Source organism: Cephus cinctus, unplaced genomic scaffold, assembly GCF_000341935.2.
Source record: "Cephus cinctus unplaced genomic scaffold, Ccin1 Ccin1_scaffold0196, whole genome shotgun sequence".
NCBI lineage: Eukaryota > Metazoa > Arthropoda > Insecta > Hymenoptera > Cephidae > Cephus > Cephus cinctus.
Window position 1 is genome coordinate 112,016 of NW_014332917.1, and position 17,728 is coordinate 129,743.

General features: G+C 37.8%; 1 protein-coding gene across 1 annotated transcript in view; it reads left to right on the top strand.

Moving 5' to 3' along the window:
- LOC107264863 (glutamate receptor 1) overlaps positions 1-17,728 on the top strand; it is an 86,413-nt gene that overhangs the window by 59,467 nt on the left and 9,218 nt on the right. Inside the window, exons 5-14 of the mRNA XM_015733599.2 lie at positions 3,637-3,769; positions 6,141-6,261; positions 9,210-9,374; positions 9,812-10,027; positions 11,492-11,599; positions 12,887-13,000; positions 13,098-13,218; positions 14,122-14,216; positions 16,168-16,391; positions 16,475-16,687. Of these exons, the coding sequence (XP_015589085.1) occupies positions 3,637-3,769; positions 6,141-6,261; positions 9,210-9,374; positions 9,812-10,027; positions 11,492-11,599; positions 12,887-13,000; positions 13,098-13,218; positions 14,122-14,216; positions 16,168-16,391; positions 16,475-16,687 (1,510 nt within the window). The remainder of the gene's footprint in view (positions 1-3,636; positions 3,770-6,140; positions 6,262-9,209; positions 9,375-9,811; positions 10,028-11,491; positions 11,600-12,886; positions 13,001-13,097; positions 13,219-14,121; positions 14,217-16,167; positions 16,392-16,474; positions 16,688-17,728) is intronic.

The window sequence follows — 17,728 nt, forward strand, 5'->3', positions numbered from 1 at the left end:
AGAGAGAGAGAGAGAGAGAGAGAGAGAGAGAGAGAGAGAGAGAGAGAGAGAGAGAGGCTTCATAGGAAGAGGCAAAAGGGTATTGGGGGTAGAAGTAGGTTTATATTGGATTTGAATATTGTCAGCTACATGCATTTACTCGCTTATATATTATGCCATGAATTGCTAGCCAGAAATAGATACTCTGTCGAGCCTTCTGTAGTGACGTAATTTGCAAAGAGGATTCTTCGCGTTTATGTAAACAACATATTGATCGCATAAAAATATGTATTATTTTATAATTGCATCGGTTGAAATTAATGTAAAAAATATGGACTTGACATGTTTATTTCTTAATATCGTGATATTGTCCTGCAAATTTCTGTACGATCGGATGATACGCGTCTTGTTGCGAATATAGAGGAGGACGATGGTCATGTCTTTGTACGGAATACGTATGCAATTAACTTTCATCAGCTAACGTACAAAGAAGGGGTCATATAAACCGCTATTAATTAAAATTTGAGCAGCAGCCCCCTGCTCACGCCCACGCGGCTCCCGTTTGTCTTTTTGCGACGCTTCGTGAGTTTCGAAATCGTCTGTACTAATTACATCCATTGTCCTTTATGTAGGTAAGAACCATCCGGCAAGACCGATCCAAATTACCCCTTATTATCATTTTTTTTATCATGCAACTTGTAATCAAAATTTTACAGGGATTCAATTTATTTATTTAAACTCGCTTTCATTTCAAGCTCTTTGAACGTAAAACTTTTGCCACGTTTATAATAATTTATTATGGTGGTCAAAATTTTATATTTTTTCGTATAGGAGCCTTCTTTGGTGACGTATGGGTGTACACTTTAGTACAGATTTAAAGGGTGACAAGGAATTGAGTACCATGTAAAATTTATCATGTGGACTTGCCATGTCATTTCATTGGAATTAATAGTTCGCCACCGGATTGCTATACGGGGATGAGACTGGTCCATTACGTTTGTAGGTGCGGTAGCAGGTTGAATGGTAGATTGGATGGTTGGACGGTTGGACGACTGCATGGTTGGATGGTTGGTACTCTCAATTTCTCAATAGTAAACCCAACTGCTTTACTGCGACGGATTTTTATAGTTCGGCAACTATTCGGGGTTGCGATTTCAGCGCTGACCGAATTCAAGAGGGTGGAAACACTCTGTTACTTGAATTCCCACAAGTCAGCTCTAACGAGGAGTCACCCGACTGATGAAAGCAATGGATTTTCAGTAGGAACTTATCAGGTCCTATACCTTACGAGTATTCGATTATATCTCAAGTAAATTCATAACGATTTTAAAAGTCGAGTAAATCTGTACTATTTAGCTAATTTGATTGTTTTCAGAATCTAGTTTTTCGAAAGTTTTACACAATAAAAATCTCAAAAGGACTTGACACGACCTAATTTCATCACGTTCATATTATAAGAACCTAAAGAAAAGTGTTGTCACACTTCTTGAAATATTCATTAATGGAAACGTAACATTTATTTGTTCCATATGGTCATGTAAAATGATAACGTAACAAAGTCATTATGGATACTATTGCAGTCACTGTTATTATTTATATCGTGGTTACGTATTTTGATGTATGGAAATATGGAGAATTCATTGATAGCACACTAAATAGAAGATTGTAAATTTTTATACTAAAATATTGAAATTGTTTATGGCACCGAATGCAAAATACATATTCATGATGTTGGTAATGGAAAATTAGTTAATTGCTTAATTGAATTATGGTTATATTTAATTAATGAATTTTCACTAACTGCAATCACATTCTCATTTGCATTCTCGTGTACAGTATGGATAATTTTAATATATAATTCTATAACTAGGAAAGTTTCCTAGAACTCAGGTTGTACGAATTGGAAAGCAGGTGCACGTGTACTCATAGAAACGGCTGCAGAGACCTAGATGCCCGCCCGCTACCAACCTGCGGTTTCAATAAATCAGGACGGTTCGGCGCCATTTAATTAAAGCAGTGAGCCTATGTTTCGCGGTGTAATAGTACGTGGATTCCGATTCTGCCTATTTCTAAGGCTAAACAATTTACATGAAAGAGTAAAATCGAAAAATTTTCCATATAATTGCCACTATTCTAAAAGTACTGCTGTAGATGGCTAATTAATATTGTACTTAAAATTTTACATTTTAACAATTTTACACTGTGAAGTAGTAAGAATATGAAGAATAGTTATGCCTGGTGCAGCGAGAACTTTAATTGTCACAATTTCTCATGACCTCTTATATGAGTGAAATCAATTACTCTAGGATTCCCTCGTTTCCATTCACATCCGCATAAACTGCCTACGCATAAAATGGCCCTTGGTTTTGCATTCAGGAACGTTACGACCATCCTGTATCGATTTTTTTCATTTGTGAAACCACATTGAACGGATCCCTCTTATACAGGGTGTTTCAAAAATTAAAAGTATCCTTTTCAACATTCCAAAAATGTTGATACTCGTGATACTCCTACTTCCTAAAATACCACTTTGATATTACAGTAAGAATATATTAATACTAATACGGTAATAATTCTTCTTTATTTTTTACCCGCAATTTCAAAATCAAACATTTCAATGCACAGCGGGTTATTTGGAAGCGAATTATTTCATTTGACTGTTACTGCTGTATATTATGCGACTAATGAAAAAATTGCATCGCGCTACAGTTAATTACCAATTTTGATACACGCAACATGGACACGTGATTGGCTATTTGTAAGAATCAACGCTTGATTGATTAACCACTCGCAGTCGGATTTGTACTTTGTACCATAGCATTTGAAGTTAGTATTGACATAAAAATTGGAATATTTCCACCATAATCCGTAATCCCATATATTGTATTCGTTTGCATGGAATATTTTTTAATGATAATCCGTCATTTTGTTTTTTATGATAACCTCCATCCATATGTACGATTCTAAAAATTACTCGATATATCACACGAGTGATAACTGCAGATTACATAAAACTTATCTCTACCGCCGATTTTTTTTACACATATCAAAACAGGCTTAAAACATCCGTCAATCCAGTATGTACATATATATATTTCAATTAATATTCACGTGTCAAATGTTGATCACGGATGACCAACGTGATCTACGTATTTACCGAGAGCGATTGTTCCATTTTCCTAGGTAATAATGGATCAGTGAAAAATTAAACAACGTACAAAATGTGCCACTGGCATTGGAACTTTTTGCAATCGAAACCACGAAGCACCTGCGTGACGATTTAAAATGTCATGACCTAAAAGGTTTTGCCAGGTTCTCATCGACGCGACTCTTTTTAGTTGGGCACATTTGCGTCGCGTCGTCTGCTGTAACGCAACGGGTTTGATTTTATTTTTGAAATATATTTTTCTCTGCTTTCCGAAAATAGAGAAATGTTTATCAGCACCAACCATGACAAATTCCTACGGAGAGATCTCTCGTTCTTGCAATTTTAATTTATCAATAAATTAAATTCCAATCGTTTTAGCAATCCAATTTAATATCCTCGCTCATCGCCTATACGAAACCGAATTTCTATATCGTTCTCGGAATATCTGTACAATGCCCATTTCAATTTACTTTTGCAGTGACGTAGAATCTACCATTTCTATGTTCCAGGTCTTTTACGATTACAACAGATTTATCAAGGTCTCAGACCCGGAAATGAATCCTTTCAAGTGGAAACTGTCAAGAGGATACAAAACATGTCAGAAGCTATCGACTTCTTACGTAGCCTTGAAGAACTCAGTAGGTGAGTCTAAATGAATTGAAAGAAAAATTTCAAAATAATAACAAAAAGAATATAGTTGATGCGCAATAGTAGTTTGCACCAAGACACCTTTAACGCGATATTGCACACTTACCAGTCAAGCGGTTAACGGGCAGAGTTATGATTATTATTGTTATAAGCTTATCATATTACAGAATCCAATCCGATTCATCCTTAGATTTAAATACATATTTCACGAAGTGAATATCTAAACATAGGGGCAGATAGGGTAAGACGGGCCCTTTAAGGAGCTAATGTCGTCAGAACGATTCCAAAAACATGCCACAATCATTCCAACAACAAAAATATATAAATCATATATGATCGCTTGATCAGCATAGAATCAGCATGAGTTTGAAATTAAAATTTTGAATTGATCATATTTTTTTTACCTGAGCATCTTCAATTATTTCTATGCGTAGCCCATTTTGTCCCACCATGTCTATCTTAGCCCACCCACCCCTACGTATATCAATGTAATATTCACTGTGTGTACACAGCATATGTAACGGACTGACGTGTACAATTAATTGAATTATTTAATACACAGTCGGGTATGTTCCTAATGGACAATGCGATGGTATGATTTAATTGAAAGGCTTAGGTCGTCGAGGCTTAATATCGTTAGAACTGAATAATCATCCCAAAGAGACGATTCAGTATAATAATTAACGAATACCGATTCTATTTTGAATATACTCACAAATTGCAGAACACAAAAGGATTTGACAGATAGTCCAAGTTAATTATTATCAAAGGAACATTATTCCGTTCACGTAAATCCCTGATACAGTATAATAACAAATACAAAAATTTTCCAAAAATTCATTCACATTAAAATTTCGCGGTATTATTTTCATCTTACAGTGGATTTTATTTCTACTATACGCATATACTCACAGACCTTGGGACGTCTTAATTTAGCCATCGCAGCACTGGCTTTAACACAGAACGGATTTATTATCGTCTTGGAACCCAGATTTAATTTTCAATAGAAACGCTGTTACGACCGTACGGAATTCTATGCGATTTACGTAAAACTCTCAGAGCGTACCGATACCTAAATGGAAAAGAGACGTTGACCGAGTGTGGGACGGTATGGCACTATTGGTCAAGGGGTTGAAGAGACGCAGTCATTTTATCAGGGTGTTGCGATCGATTTTGCAAAAGGTCGTAGCTCCTTTTAGCCAACGCCCAATAGCTTGGGGCAATGGGCACTCTATGAGCACCAAATACCGGGGTACTGGGCACGGCAACCGAATACGAATAATAATTCACCAAAATTCCCATAGAACGATGGTACCCAGATTCTCTCGTATTTCGGGCAAACACTTTACCAGGATCGTATGTTTGTGCCACGGGTACTCCGACGGCATCAGTCATGACCGCCGCGCAATTTCTGGAATGGCCGGAGAGTTGCTCGGCTAATCACATACATCTACCCCACAGTGCACGGTAGTTTACTACAGTTTAGAACAGTCCAGGGGTTCAAGCTAGGACCACTAGATTGCCACGGTTTCTGCGAGCCGGACCTATCCACCGCAAGAATCCCCCTGTTGTACGAGTTTCTTGTGGTTTTCCGGATACTGCAATTTCCTAATGATCCCTGATACATATATGACAACACGACTAAGGTTTTGAAATAGCATTAACACGTAACTTCATGTGGGTTTTACCATTATTTTTTTTAATTTATTCATTTTTTCTTCTATTCTGAATCAAGCAGTGCAATAGATAACAGAATTGACGGTAGATATAGGTATATGTATATGTGAAGCAATAACTTCAGTATTAAAACGCACTTCACATGAAAACCATTCTAAATCCATGTTATTGGAATCGAGATGGATTCTTCTTTAGGTTTACGATGTCATAAATGTATTCTAGTATTGTCCGATAATACGGTAATGGCATACAAGACATTTTCAAAAAGCACTGACCTATCGAAATTCTAGTACGTGCCATAGAGATCGTGCAAATCTGTAAAGCAATGGAAGAGGTTATGTTATACACAACATTTATGTGTGAAGATGTATTGAATCGCATACTGGTTTTCGCTCGACGCCATGTTGATAATCACCAATGAATTTGAGCATTTCGTTGTGAGAGGTCAGAGATACCCGGAAGTGATAATGCCGTCAGTGATTATCGTGGCTACTGAGATTATTGTATATCCGTAATGCGAGCCAACCGATTCTCTGATTGAATGTTACGGCAATAATATTGTCTGGATCATTGATACAATCCATTCATACGTAAATCGAATGCCCCGTCGGTATTGTTGCCAAAATCATTAAGTTATTTTAAAGAATTTCATATTTTTGGAATAATCGACTGAGATTTTATTTATTAGGTGGAGCAACAAATATGTTGTCCTGGACTGTCCCACGGATATGGCCAAAGATATTGTCGTCAGTCACGTAAGGGACATCGCACTGGGAAAAAGAACGTATCACTATCTTCTAAGCGGATTGGTAAATAATTTCGTATACAAATATTATATAGATATTCTAAAAAATATAACTATATACGTAATGCATGTGCAAAGCTATGAAGTATACCTCGATATAGTAAAAAGGTGCAACAGAGAATTTAAAATACCGCGCAGCATACCTATGATAAACTTGTAACTAGTATTAGCATACGTCACGTTTAAATCAGCATGAAATTGAAACGGCTCCAAAGAAAATCTTGCCACTGGTAAAGCATAACTAAATTTACCTTCGTTTCGCTCGAGCTTACGCTCGAAACTTGACCGTAACTCTCGTATCAAAATATCATCCTTTTTCCACCGTCGCTATCGCTACCATTTGCCTGCATTTTTCAGTACCTCCATTAAACTTTACGGGCGTTACACACTACCATATCCTGCGTTTTAGAGGATAAACCCATCCGTTAGAGTTTTTCTTATATTTTTTTTGTCATCATTAGTTTGCAAATAATAACATACTTAATACAAGTACGTACCTACTCGAAAAAAAGTCTAATTTATCACTTATGGCAATCATATCAAATACAATATTTTTATTCTATGACGTTAGCAGCATGATTGCTTATACATATATCTTCACTTGTATACAAAATACTATTTTTCTTATGTATATGTTATATACAGGTGTATCAGTATTTTCTATAGAGTACATTGCAGGAAGTAATGCGTAAACGAGCTTAGACAAAGAAAGCACAAAGAGGAACGTATCCCCTATATTGAAATTGTTGTCCTGAAAGCAATCGAGGCTCACGTAATGATTCATGACTGTCTTTCGCAGCTGGAACCGGGTCCATGGGTACTTATTTATATCTATGTAGGCAGCCCGCATGCACGTGGGTTTATTTATGCCTTCGAGTATGTAGGTACTGCATACAGTTATATAACGGTACGCGTTACGTTAATCTATGTGTACCAGGTAATGGTAGGAACACGACACGCGTTTCTGTCAGACGAAGAAATAAATTGGTAAACGCAGTAAAATCATTGAATGAATTAAGAAAATCAAATCAGCTATCGGTAACAGACGGAACGTAAATACTTTTTTATTTCACATTTTATTTCCCTTTTACACCATTTGCCACTTTTTTTTTCGAGCAATACACATATGTATTTCTTCAGGTCGTTTTATGTGTCTAATTTGTCGCGCACGTAAATTCAACACAAAGCACAGCCCCTTTTATTCTTTGAGCAAGAGGGTAGCAAGTCGTGCGCAGCCCCCGTAATCGTACAGAGGAAAGAAAATATTTGTTCATTCAATATAGTTGGATGGTAGGTCTCAACGGTACCATCATCATCTTTCGATAAACACCCTTAACCTTATATTTCGTAAGGGTGCAGTAGAAGTCACAAGCTCCAGGCAAAAGATACGTTACATCTGTATATCATTGAACGATTCAGCAGAACATTATACGACTTTTGAGTCTTCATTATTGTCAGACTTCAAAGCTATTGGGTAAAAGCTCTGTTTCTATCGTTCGGAAGCGTCTCTTTAGAAGATGTTGAATATCGCTCGATTTCGATCTGATCGATAAAAAGCTTAAGTTTAATGAAAGCTACGCTTTCGAAATATAACTACGATATCCTTGTCTTCGACCTTTGATCCAATTCGCACTTCTGATTGGACTCGTGGCACTTCCTTCAGAATGCATACCGTTCGACATTGATCAGGTTATTTCGATTGAATCGTAGAGCGAAGTAGTTCAGCAATCGAAGTAATTGTATTTCCGGGGGCAGAGCACGATAACGTTGAAATTCTGTTAGTCCGATAAACAAGAAAGTAAGATTAAACGGGATATTGCTTGAGGACAAAGAAAATAGTACAGATTTAGTAACTATTGTTGATAAGTGTAAAAAATTATTTAATATTTTTAAAAAATTATCTTGATACCGATCGATGGTAATTAATGACTGCCAAATGGAAATTCGTTAAGCTTTTGCTTGACCCCACAGACAGCCTATGTAAGCCCGTCACTCTATCCTATATGCATGGCTCAACGAACGCGGGAATTTATTTTCAAATAACCGAAAAGTCCTGGGATAAAACCTATTCGAAAGATAGTTGATTCCGTTACGCTAGGGAAGCCGAAGTAGATGAATGGCACTTGGTAAATTGCTTCTGAAAATATGATTATGACGTATGAGAAACGCGTAACGGTGGGACTAGGTGAGACACCGAGAAAAAGGGATTGTCACCAAGTGGAACGAGATTGATAGAGAATGAGAATCTGTGAAGATTCGCCAACGTAAAATTTCAACCCTCCATACCACCAGTTAGGTATTATAATAATTTTACCAGGACAGAAAGCTGTAATAATCTCCTGGGGAACAATGTAAGCATAAAAAAATTAAAAAAAAAGTAAATTCAAATCTGAATATTTATTTTTTTTTAACTACAGTCGAAACACCCTAAAGGTCGGCCTTTCCAGTTTTACCAGTCGAGCACTCTTTCCAACCAAATTCCCTGTATCTTTAAATCAAGTCTCTCGTTATAAGGGTAAGAAGTCGTGTTAAGAATCAGTAACGTTTATTCAAATTTTATATTTCAACTACTGTTTCCTGAAATTGGAATCTCTTACCCCTTTGTCAGCGATTTCACAGCGATATATATATAGGGATGCCGTTAATATCATAACTTTTAATTCTCTAATTACCAAGATTCCCTTTAATCGCATTTCTCCCCTAAACCCCATTAAGTGAAACCCTTTCAATAATTCAAAATCGATCACACTTTTATTCCCCCCCCCCTCCCCCAAAACTCGCAGGTACCGCCCTTTAACCTACGAACCATAGAATACAAAAGCTACTAAGAGCAAGGGGTACGGTTGTTAGTGAACGCGGGTGTTTCCCGTCCTTCGTTATCGTCGATGAAGATCTTCAGACTGTAAAGTGCAGAGCGAGGCTGTATTTGGTATATCTTTCTTATGTAATCAGATAATGGACGACCGCTGGGAGAGTGAAGTGATCGAGTACGGTGCCATCAACATCACGGGCTTTCGCATTGTGGACGGCACTCGACGCCATGTCAAGGAGTTTCTCGACGGCTGGCGCCGCCTCGACCCTGTTAGCTCACCAGGCGCCGGTCGCGAATCTATTTCCGTATGTATCTTTTTTTCCTTACTATACACCAAGTAAACCACCCCCATCTATCACCCAAATCGTTATACGTACCGAACCAGAAATTGGAACAAAATTCAGATCCATAACCTATTATAAGAGTTCAAATCGTTCGGCCTCTGGCTAACGGAAGGATTTAACTCCCACGAACTTCCTGCTCGTTACGTCACGCTACGTTGCTTCGACAAATTATATTCCAAGACCCAAAATCTCGTGTAACTCGTATCTGCAAGATCTGATAAGATTATCGTAAAGATAATTGCTCTTGGGTGGCCGAAAGTTTCTTTTTCCCTCTTTCTTTTTTTATTTTCGTGACTAAAAAAGCACTAGGCAAGTTTTTCTCCAGCAAAGTGCCTGCTTGGTTATATAGACGCGAGGACCTTACGGAAAAGTGACCTTTTTCGATCGTTAAACCACAGGCTCAGGCGGCTCTGATGTACGACGCGGTCTTCGTCCTGGTGGAGGCGTTCAATAAGTTCCAGAAGAAGAAAGCCGACCGGAATAACGTGAGGAGAACGGGAATTCCAGGCAGTAGCCAGCCAGCTAACGGTACTCGATCTTTGGATTGCAACACCAGCAGGGGTTGGGTAACCCCGTGGGAACACGGCGACAAGATTTCAAAGTTTTTAAGAAAGGTGAGAGCTTATACCATTGCACCCTTAGTACACTGAATGCCAAATTCAGAAATTCAAATTCGAACACATATACACCAATACTTTGCATATCGTTTTGTGACAGATGATTTATGATTTTGCGAAACTGATACAGCACTTTGACAAGATCCTTGTGACATTTTTAGACGATGATTTCACATATATCCTTGGTAAGTTTCAAGCCGTGGATACGCCATAAGAAATAACCTGGTAAACACTCGTTTCGTGGTGCAAATCGAAAAAATCGTCCTGGACATCCTCTCGGTGTCTGTGGCTGACAGTAATTGGCATTTCTTCTGACTCTCATGGAATTCCTCTATCCGCACTCGAGTAGCAGCGGTTTCTGCTATTCCAGCTACCCGCCATTTTCTAAGTATGAACGTACGAGTGAGGGAGTCAGCGAGCTAACACTTGCTCTATTTGTATTTCCCGCCGAAATGTCTGCTCAAGTAAAAGCTGTCAATATCAGCAGTATATTTGAGTAACAGAACTCTGATTTCTGACTCGATACGATTGGAAATCCGTAATGCTATCCTATGAGATATATCCTTGAATATTATATACTCTCATTCTCGTAAACGCTTTTTCGTGTTTTTTTTTTTTTTTCACGAATTTGGAATTTTTTCTTGACAGTATTGACAGATGTTTGCGAGAATCGATAACTGGCCGACGTTAAGAGTCTTTCTGGTTGTCTGACATGTCAGTAATTAAAGATGGTCCTTCACTTACAGTAGGGTTCGTTTGTGAACTGCTCGTATCCACGAAACGTACTAATGTGCTGACAGGCCTACCGAAATGACTACTCTGTTTTTGTGGATATATTTGGAGAATTCCTATGAGATATGGAGCTTGTTTTCTTATCTTGCATTACTGATACTGAGGTCAAGTTGTCAATAAAATATTTATCTATCGTTGGATATGCACAGGGGGATAATCCTAAATCCAATTTCATTGACTGCCCGAGTCAATTCAATGCAAATGTCAATTAGTTTAAGCTGATGAAATTATACGGTTATACCTGTATGGTGGAATATTCGGAATGGCGTTAGCTAATTGGGGATTATGCAACGATACTCTCTCCAATTAATTAAAATTATAACCAATGGCCATGGGTATCACTCTTTATCAATGTATATGCCTTTTACTTTAGTTATGCATTTTTATTGTTATTTTGGTATCCTCGTACAAAACTGCACTTAAATGTTAATTAATCTGGGCTTGAATATTAATAAAAATTCATTTTAAAAAAAAATACAATAATTATATTTTAGGGTTTTTTAAAATGAATTTTCTGTTTATTCCCATAATTAAGGGTTCGAAATAAAATTCTACCTGTTGCTCCCTCTCTTTTTTTTAAATAACAAGTGCACATACATAATATATATCATTTTAATACATATTTAGTAATCCAGTTAAATATTTTTATTTTTATTTTTGAATTTTCAGGTCGAGCTCGAAGGCCTCACTGGAGAGATACGTTTTAATGACGATGGCAGACGGCAAAATTATACATTACATGTGGTCGAGATGACTGTTAATAGTGCTATGGTTAAGGTATATATATATATAGCTATATGGTATGAAATTAAAGATAAACGATACATTTCATTTTGCAAAGTTAAGACTTATTTCATTTTTGAATTTATACTGCGTTAGCACATGCACGTGCAAAATCTAATATAGTACAGTGTATTTATTTTCGCAATATGACAGTTCTAAAAACATCGCATCTCCGTACTGGACCGTTGTGTGTGAGGATTATTGATGATCGTAGACACTTCGTAGACGGAAGCGAATATTAAAGTAAAGATTGATTCAGATTCCAAGTGCCATCCCTTTTAAAACGCTAGAAAGTTTTACGAACATAAAAAAAAACATAAAATTTTTCCCTTAACTTCATTTCCCGTCTCTTTCATCTTCCATTTGTATACCAATCTGTCAGCAATGTGTCCCAATTCTGATCTGATACAGTATTACCGGCTAATTTAAAATATACTTCAACGATCTACCATTATCAGAATTCCACCCTTTGTTATCATATCTCAAAGACACTTCCAACAGACCATTTTCTTAATATCCCAACTTCCGTTGACAAAGGGTTAAATTTATCCACTGTAAAAGTAACATGGTAAACCTTATATTATACATCCCTCCTATAGTATACCGGTTTTAAAATGTTCTTGAGGATCATTCGTGCACTCCGTTTACGCTATACGCTATCTGTTTTACGCAATTTCGCTTGGGCGATTTTCAATCCTATCACGATCCTTCTGGCACTCTGGAAAAAAATGTCACGACCCTAAATCAAGCCCTGGAAAAATCACCGTGTCGTAAGTCACGCATTATCACGAATTTTAAGATCCATCTGTCAAAATTCACAATTCGGATAGAAAATCGGTGGCCATGCGCATTTACGTATGACTTTGCTTAAAATTAATGTGGTTTAATAAAACGACAATGACATTAGTGAGAGAGGGGACAAAAGATTACAAATTTCTTGACGTATGCGGTGTCGAAAACTGCGCTAGCCTGCCGACGGCGACGCGTTTAAATTCATGACAACGTACGACACCTTTGATACTGTCGCCTGTAGCTGACAGCCATTTCGTCATTGTGACAACTAAGTAATTGCAACGTTTATTTCGAAAATTAGAGCCTCACGTGCCCAACCTAATATACTCGAACGGTACGACCTTGTCCGTTGAAATTTAAACTCGGCTTTGTTTGCTCACCGCGGCGCGAGAATCTTTTCTTTTTTCAGGCATAGTCTGATTTGAACTCTGCGCCGCTTCATTTGCCATAAAAAAGAAATGACTTTTTTTCCCTCTTCTTTTTGCGTAGGTGGCTGAGTGGACTGACGAGACAGGTTTTCAGGCCATCGCTGCAAAATATGTACGCCTGCGACCGCAGACCGATATCGAGAAAAATAGAACTTATATCGTCACCACTATAGTGGTGAGTAAAGCTGGAGGCATGAGATTTTTTAGTTGTTCATTAAAATTGTATTATAGGAGACGACTGAGCGTTTTATATCTGCTGCTCAATTTTACAGGAAGAACCGTACATCATGATGAGAAAATCAGAACCTGGGGAGATTCTCACAGGAAACGATCGATTCGAGGGTTATTGCAAGGATTTGGCAGACCTGATTGCCAAAAAATTGGGTATCACTTGTGAGTATGCTAGTCTACTTTCGCTGTCGTTTATGCATAATATTGCTTTTTTGAGAAAATAATTGTTAGGGATAATGATAACAGCGTCCTGCCGTTGTGAACAATTTTAACAGAAGCATGTACCTTTTCATGATTAGTTTATTGCTCTAGAAACTGTGAAAAGCAGTTCCGGTAGGTTACGTCGTGAGAATATATAGCGCGAATAAGCATAAATACGAGCAGGGATGGTAGTCATAAATGTTGAAAGTGGATTCTGCCATAATACGATGTAAATCTTTAAGACTTCAACGTAACGTTTCGCTACTCTCATATTTCGAAAATAATTTAGAAACTTTGACTAGGCGTCGTTTTCTCTGAAAACTTCAAACATCTTTATTGCCGCAAAATAGGTAAAATGACACCCCGTAACTTGAGCTGATCGTTACTATTTCGCTTTGCCAGATAACTACGTGTACTATCCGCTGGTGTCGCTTTACATCGCTATAGTGTAGAGTCCCTCTAGTAAGAGTCCGGCCAACACCCGGAAAGGACGCCATATTAAGGGCTTGTTTGGCGCCACCATGACATTGCGCGCGGATTTTCAAACTATCAATCTTTACCATCAAGAGACTCGGTCGAGGCTCGCGCCAAGTACAGGCAACCCGCCGTACAGGGCTTAACACTACCCACATTACACAATGTATTCACACACGCTATTCTATTCCGGAAAAAGGCCATAATATGGCGGAGCCAATCACTAACAAGCCCCACCGTTGGCCGGGCTCTTACTAGAGGGACTCTACTATAGTGCAGTGTTGAAATCATTAAAATAATTCTTTTTTCCACCTCGAAACATATTCTTATGTAAGCAGCCAAAGAAATTTTCCAATGCATAACTTACCTTTGCATTTTATGAAATTCCAGATGAATTGCGAATCGTGAAGGACAAGAAATACGGAACGGAAAATCCAGATATACCAGGAGGTTGGGATGGCATGGTCGGAGAACTCATTAGGAAGGTAAGTCATCAAAAGTAATTTAAAGATCGTTACTGTACAATATCAGCATTTCTCTCAGGTCATCCGAACCTCAGGAAGCAGAAAGAACGCAGGCCCTTTCTCTTGACTTCGCGGAAGAGTCGATTATTGATCGTTGACTCCGTCCAGCGAGGAGCAGGAGGCTCTGTTTTATCCCTGTGATTAAAGGTTCGCGCATTCTCCGACAGAGGGACAAATTGCCCAGAGCTCCGCTTTGTTAAGCTACATCTACCGGAGAAACTTTGTACTTACAAGCAACAATTTTCAGTCACGTCGTATCGCATTGGGTACTGCAACCTGATTTTGTTCGCAAGGACATCTCAATTGAGAGTAACTGGTCCACGCTGATCATTTCGATTGATATTATTTCATTACCGACAAGCTTCCTTTGTGGACCACTGGAATGACTCTGCCAATCAGCAACCACCCTGCTCCGAACCTATGCTGAAATCAAATTGTCGATAACGAGGAGCGGAATAGACCATTGCGAAAAGATTACTTTCAGAATAATGCTCTTATACGGATAAATTAGAACCGTCGGTTCGTTCATGTACGTGGAAGAAAGGACTGTGCTTTTTTGTGTCATGATAATAGAAATTCAATCAAAATCCACGTGTTTGTAACGCTGAACCGAACGAGAACTCCGTTATTTGCTCCAAGAATCATCGCCCATTTATCTCAACAGGCCAGTATCAATTCAGGTTATAAATGGCGTTAAATGCCTCTAAAAAAAGTTCGTAGAACTGTCGTAATTTTTCATAACTAACTAACCTCATTTGCGTTATACATATCGCGCAAATCGTACCGTAGCTCACATCTCGTAAAATTCATACATCTATACCTTCTATTCTATATATAAATGTCGTCTAATCGATACAAATATTTTCTGCAACGTAACTATTAATAGCTTACGTATTACCTCTTTTGCGAAATTCGTATCTTGAATATGACAACCATAGCTATAAATTTACATCAGTAGAGACGACATTGCTAGAATCATTATACCTTTTCATATTGCATTTTTACAATTTTACTTGGCATATGATAACTGTAAATTGCTCATAGATGTTCATAACACACAAGGATTGTATTAACAAGTTTATGATGATACTTGTCTCGTATTACCAAAGATATATTTATAGTCTCTAGATTTATAGTCTCTAACGATATGGTACACGATATCCCCAAGCTTACAGGGAACGGCCAAATTCTAGCCCAGTTAGGACTATTTAATATATCGAATTTGATAACTAATCGAAATTCCTGGAATTTCAGGAAATCTAAATCGCCGCTCGCCTCGCGGCAGGTACTCGCATAGTAATTTCATTAGTTTGCGTACCATGAATAATAGCATTATCCGTGCACATGCTTTCGACAGAATCAACAGTAAGGTAATAAGGTTATTTCACGTTGGAGAGCCAGAACCAGGTTATTTCGGAATTGGTCTGACTATATGCGCCAGAAGGTGGTTTGGCTTCGTCAGGGATGCTAGGTTTAATGACTCTGCATGATATGAGCTCATTATATTCGCCCTTCTCATACGGTCTTCTAATTATATAAGAGCATAGAAATTGGGTCCACGTCTCGGCAAGGTGAAGTCAATCTTATAAGCGTGAATTACATAAAAAGGCAACGATACTTATCACCTTAAGGATGACAGAGTAGTTAATGGGTTTCGTACCTTCTATTAGATAAAGCTTGTAGGACCCTTTGAAAGATCCACATGGGGGAAACGAAAAGGTCAGGAAGACGTAACGAATGAACTTTAACACACCTATATCAAACTGTGGAATCATAGACAGTTAGGCAATCATTAAAGGTTGTCCCATTATTAAAATAATTTTAACATTAATTTTAATCATAAAATTTATTCGTGTAATGACTCTTTTGAAAATTATTTACTCAACTTTCGGAATTGATCCTTGTGTTTCAGGAAGCTGATATAGCCATCGCTCCTATGACAATCACTTCTGAACGTGAACGCGTCATCGACTTCAGTAAACCCTTTATGTCCCTGGGAATCAGTATAATGATCAAGAAGCCAGTAAAACAGAAACCGGGAGTGTTTAGCTTTCTTAACCCTTTGAGTAAAGAGATTTGGGTCTGTGTGATATTTTCATACATAGGTGTCTCCATTGTTCTCTTCATCGTATCTAGGTACGACACTGTGTAATTGCATCATTTAATTGAACAGCTAATTGTTTATTGACTGGATATTAATATTTTATAAATTTTTTAAGATTTTCTCCATACGAGTGGAGAGTCTTGCAGATCAGCGGTGGGACCGATCCAGCCATGGTTGCCAGGGGTGATCCGAGTATGCAGCATCCGCATGGACCTCATGGCTCACCCCGTACGTCCCATTCGAGTATGGCGAACGATTTCAGTATACTGAACAGTCTCTGGTTCTCTCTGGGAGCATTTATGCAACAGGGATGCGACATCTCACCAAGGTACGTTACTTCATATTCACTCCTGCTCTACGTTTTTACAGATGAAAACATGAAAAAAGTCATGTCGAGAGTGTAGCTTTCTCAAGAAGCTTTCAAGCTGATTTAAATATATCGTTTTCCTTTCTTTTTCTTCAGCTCCCTACACTTCAGCAAGGAATTACATTCCATTGTTAAATATTCTCCATTTCTTTCCCGACAGATATACACGTAGTAATAAGTGCACTGTATATATGTATAAGTGCATATCATTATTTCATAACCAGGACTGAAATGATATATAATATAAAAGTAAAAAATGTAAATTACTCCTCTTATTATAATTATGGAGTTCAACTAAACTTCATCTTCTACCAGCGCACTACGTACAGTGCTGTAACTGTATTACTTTTACATACATATACATATATATATCAAAGTAAATATATAAAGATATATAAAGAGTCAGCTAGGTAGCTTTTATACAGGACAAGGGAACCGTATTACACAGAGGAATGATATAATACGATGGTCTTGGCTGGTAACCAGAGTAATGGGAAGAATTCAAAGACGACCATTTACGATTTCCTATTTATATGCTTTATTTATAATTATAAAACACAATGAATTATATGGCGCGGTGAGCGGAGTTTTCACTCTTCAAACGAACCTCCACACCGACCTACCATTTTACATTCACCATTTTCCTCGATTTGCTCTTAAATCCCTTGACTATTCATTAGCACAATTTTCATAGTCTCGACTGAATATTATTACCACATTACCATACAGGGCATCATTATCAAGCATCATTATCAAGCAAAGTTGATGATCTTGACCAGACTTTGGCAACTCAAAGTAAAAGAATAGTTTGAACAGTTTTGATCCTTTCAATCAGGTACTACAAATTGAGAATTGCGTTCAAGTACGTTGGAACATGCGTGCTGCTCCAATACCGGCATCCGGCCGATGCTTCTTTTTATCTAACTTGCCCAGCTCTCATCTTATTACCATTTGGTTGTAGGCCATAAGTACCTCTAATGTTTTTTATGCAAAATTGGATGC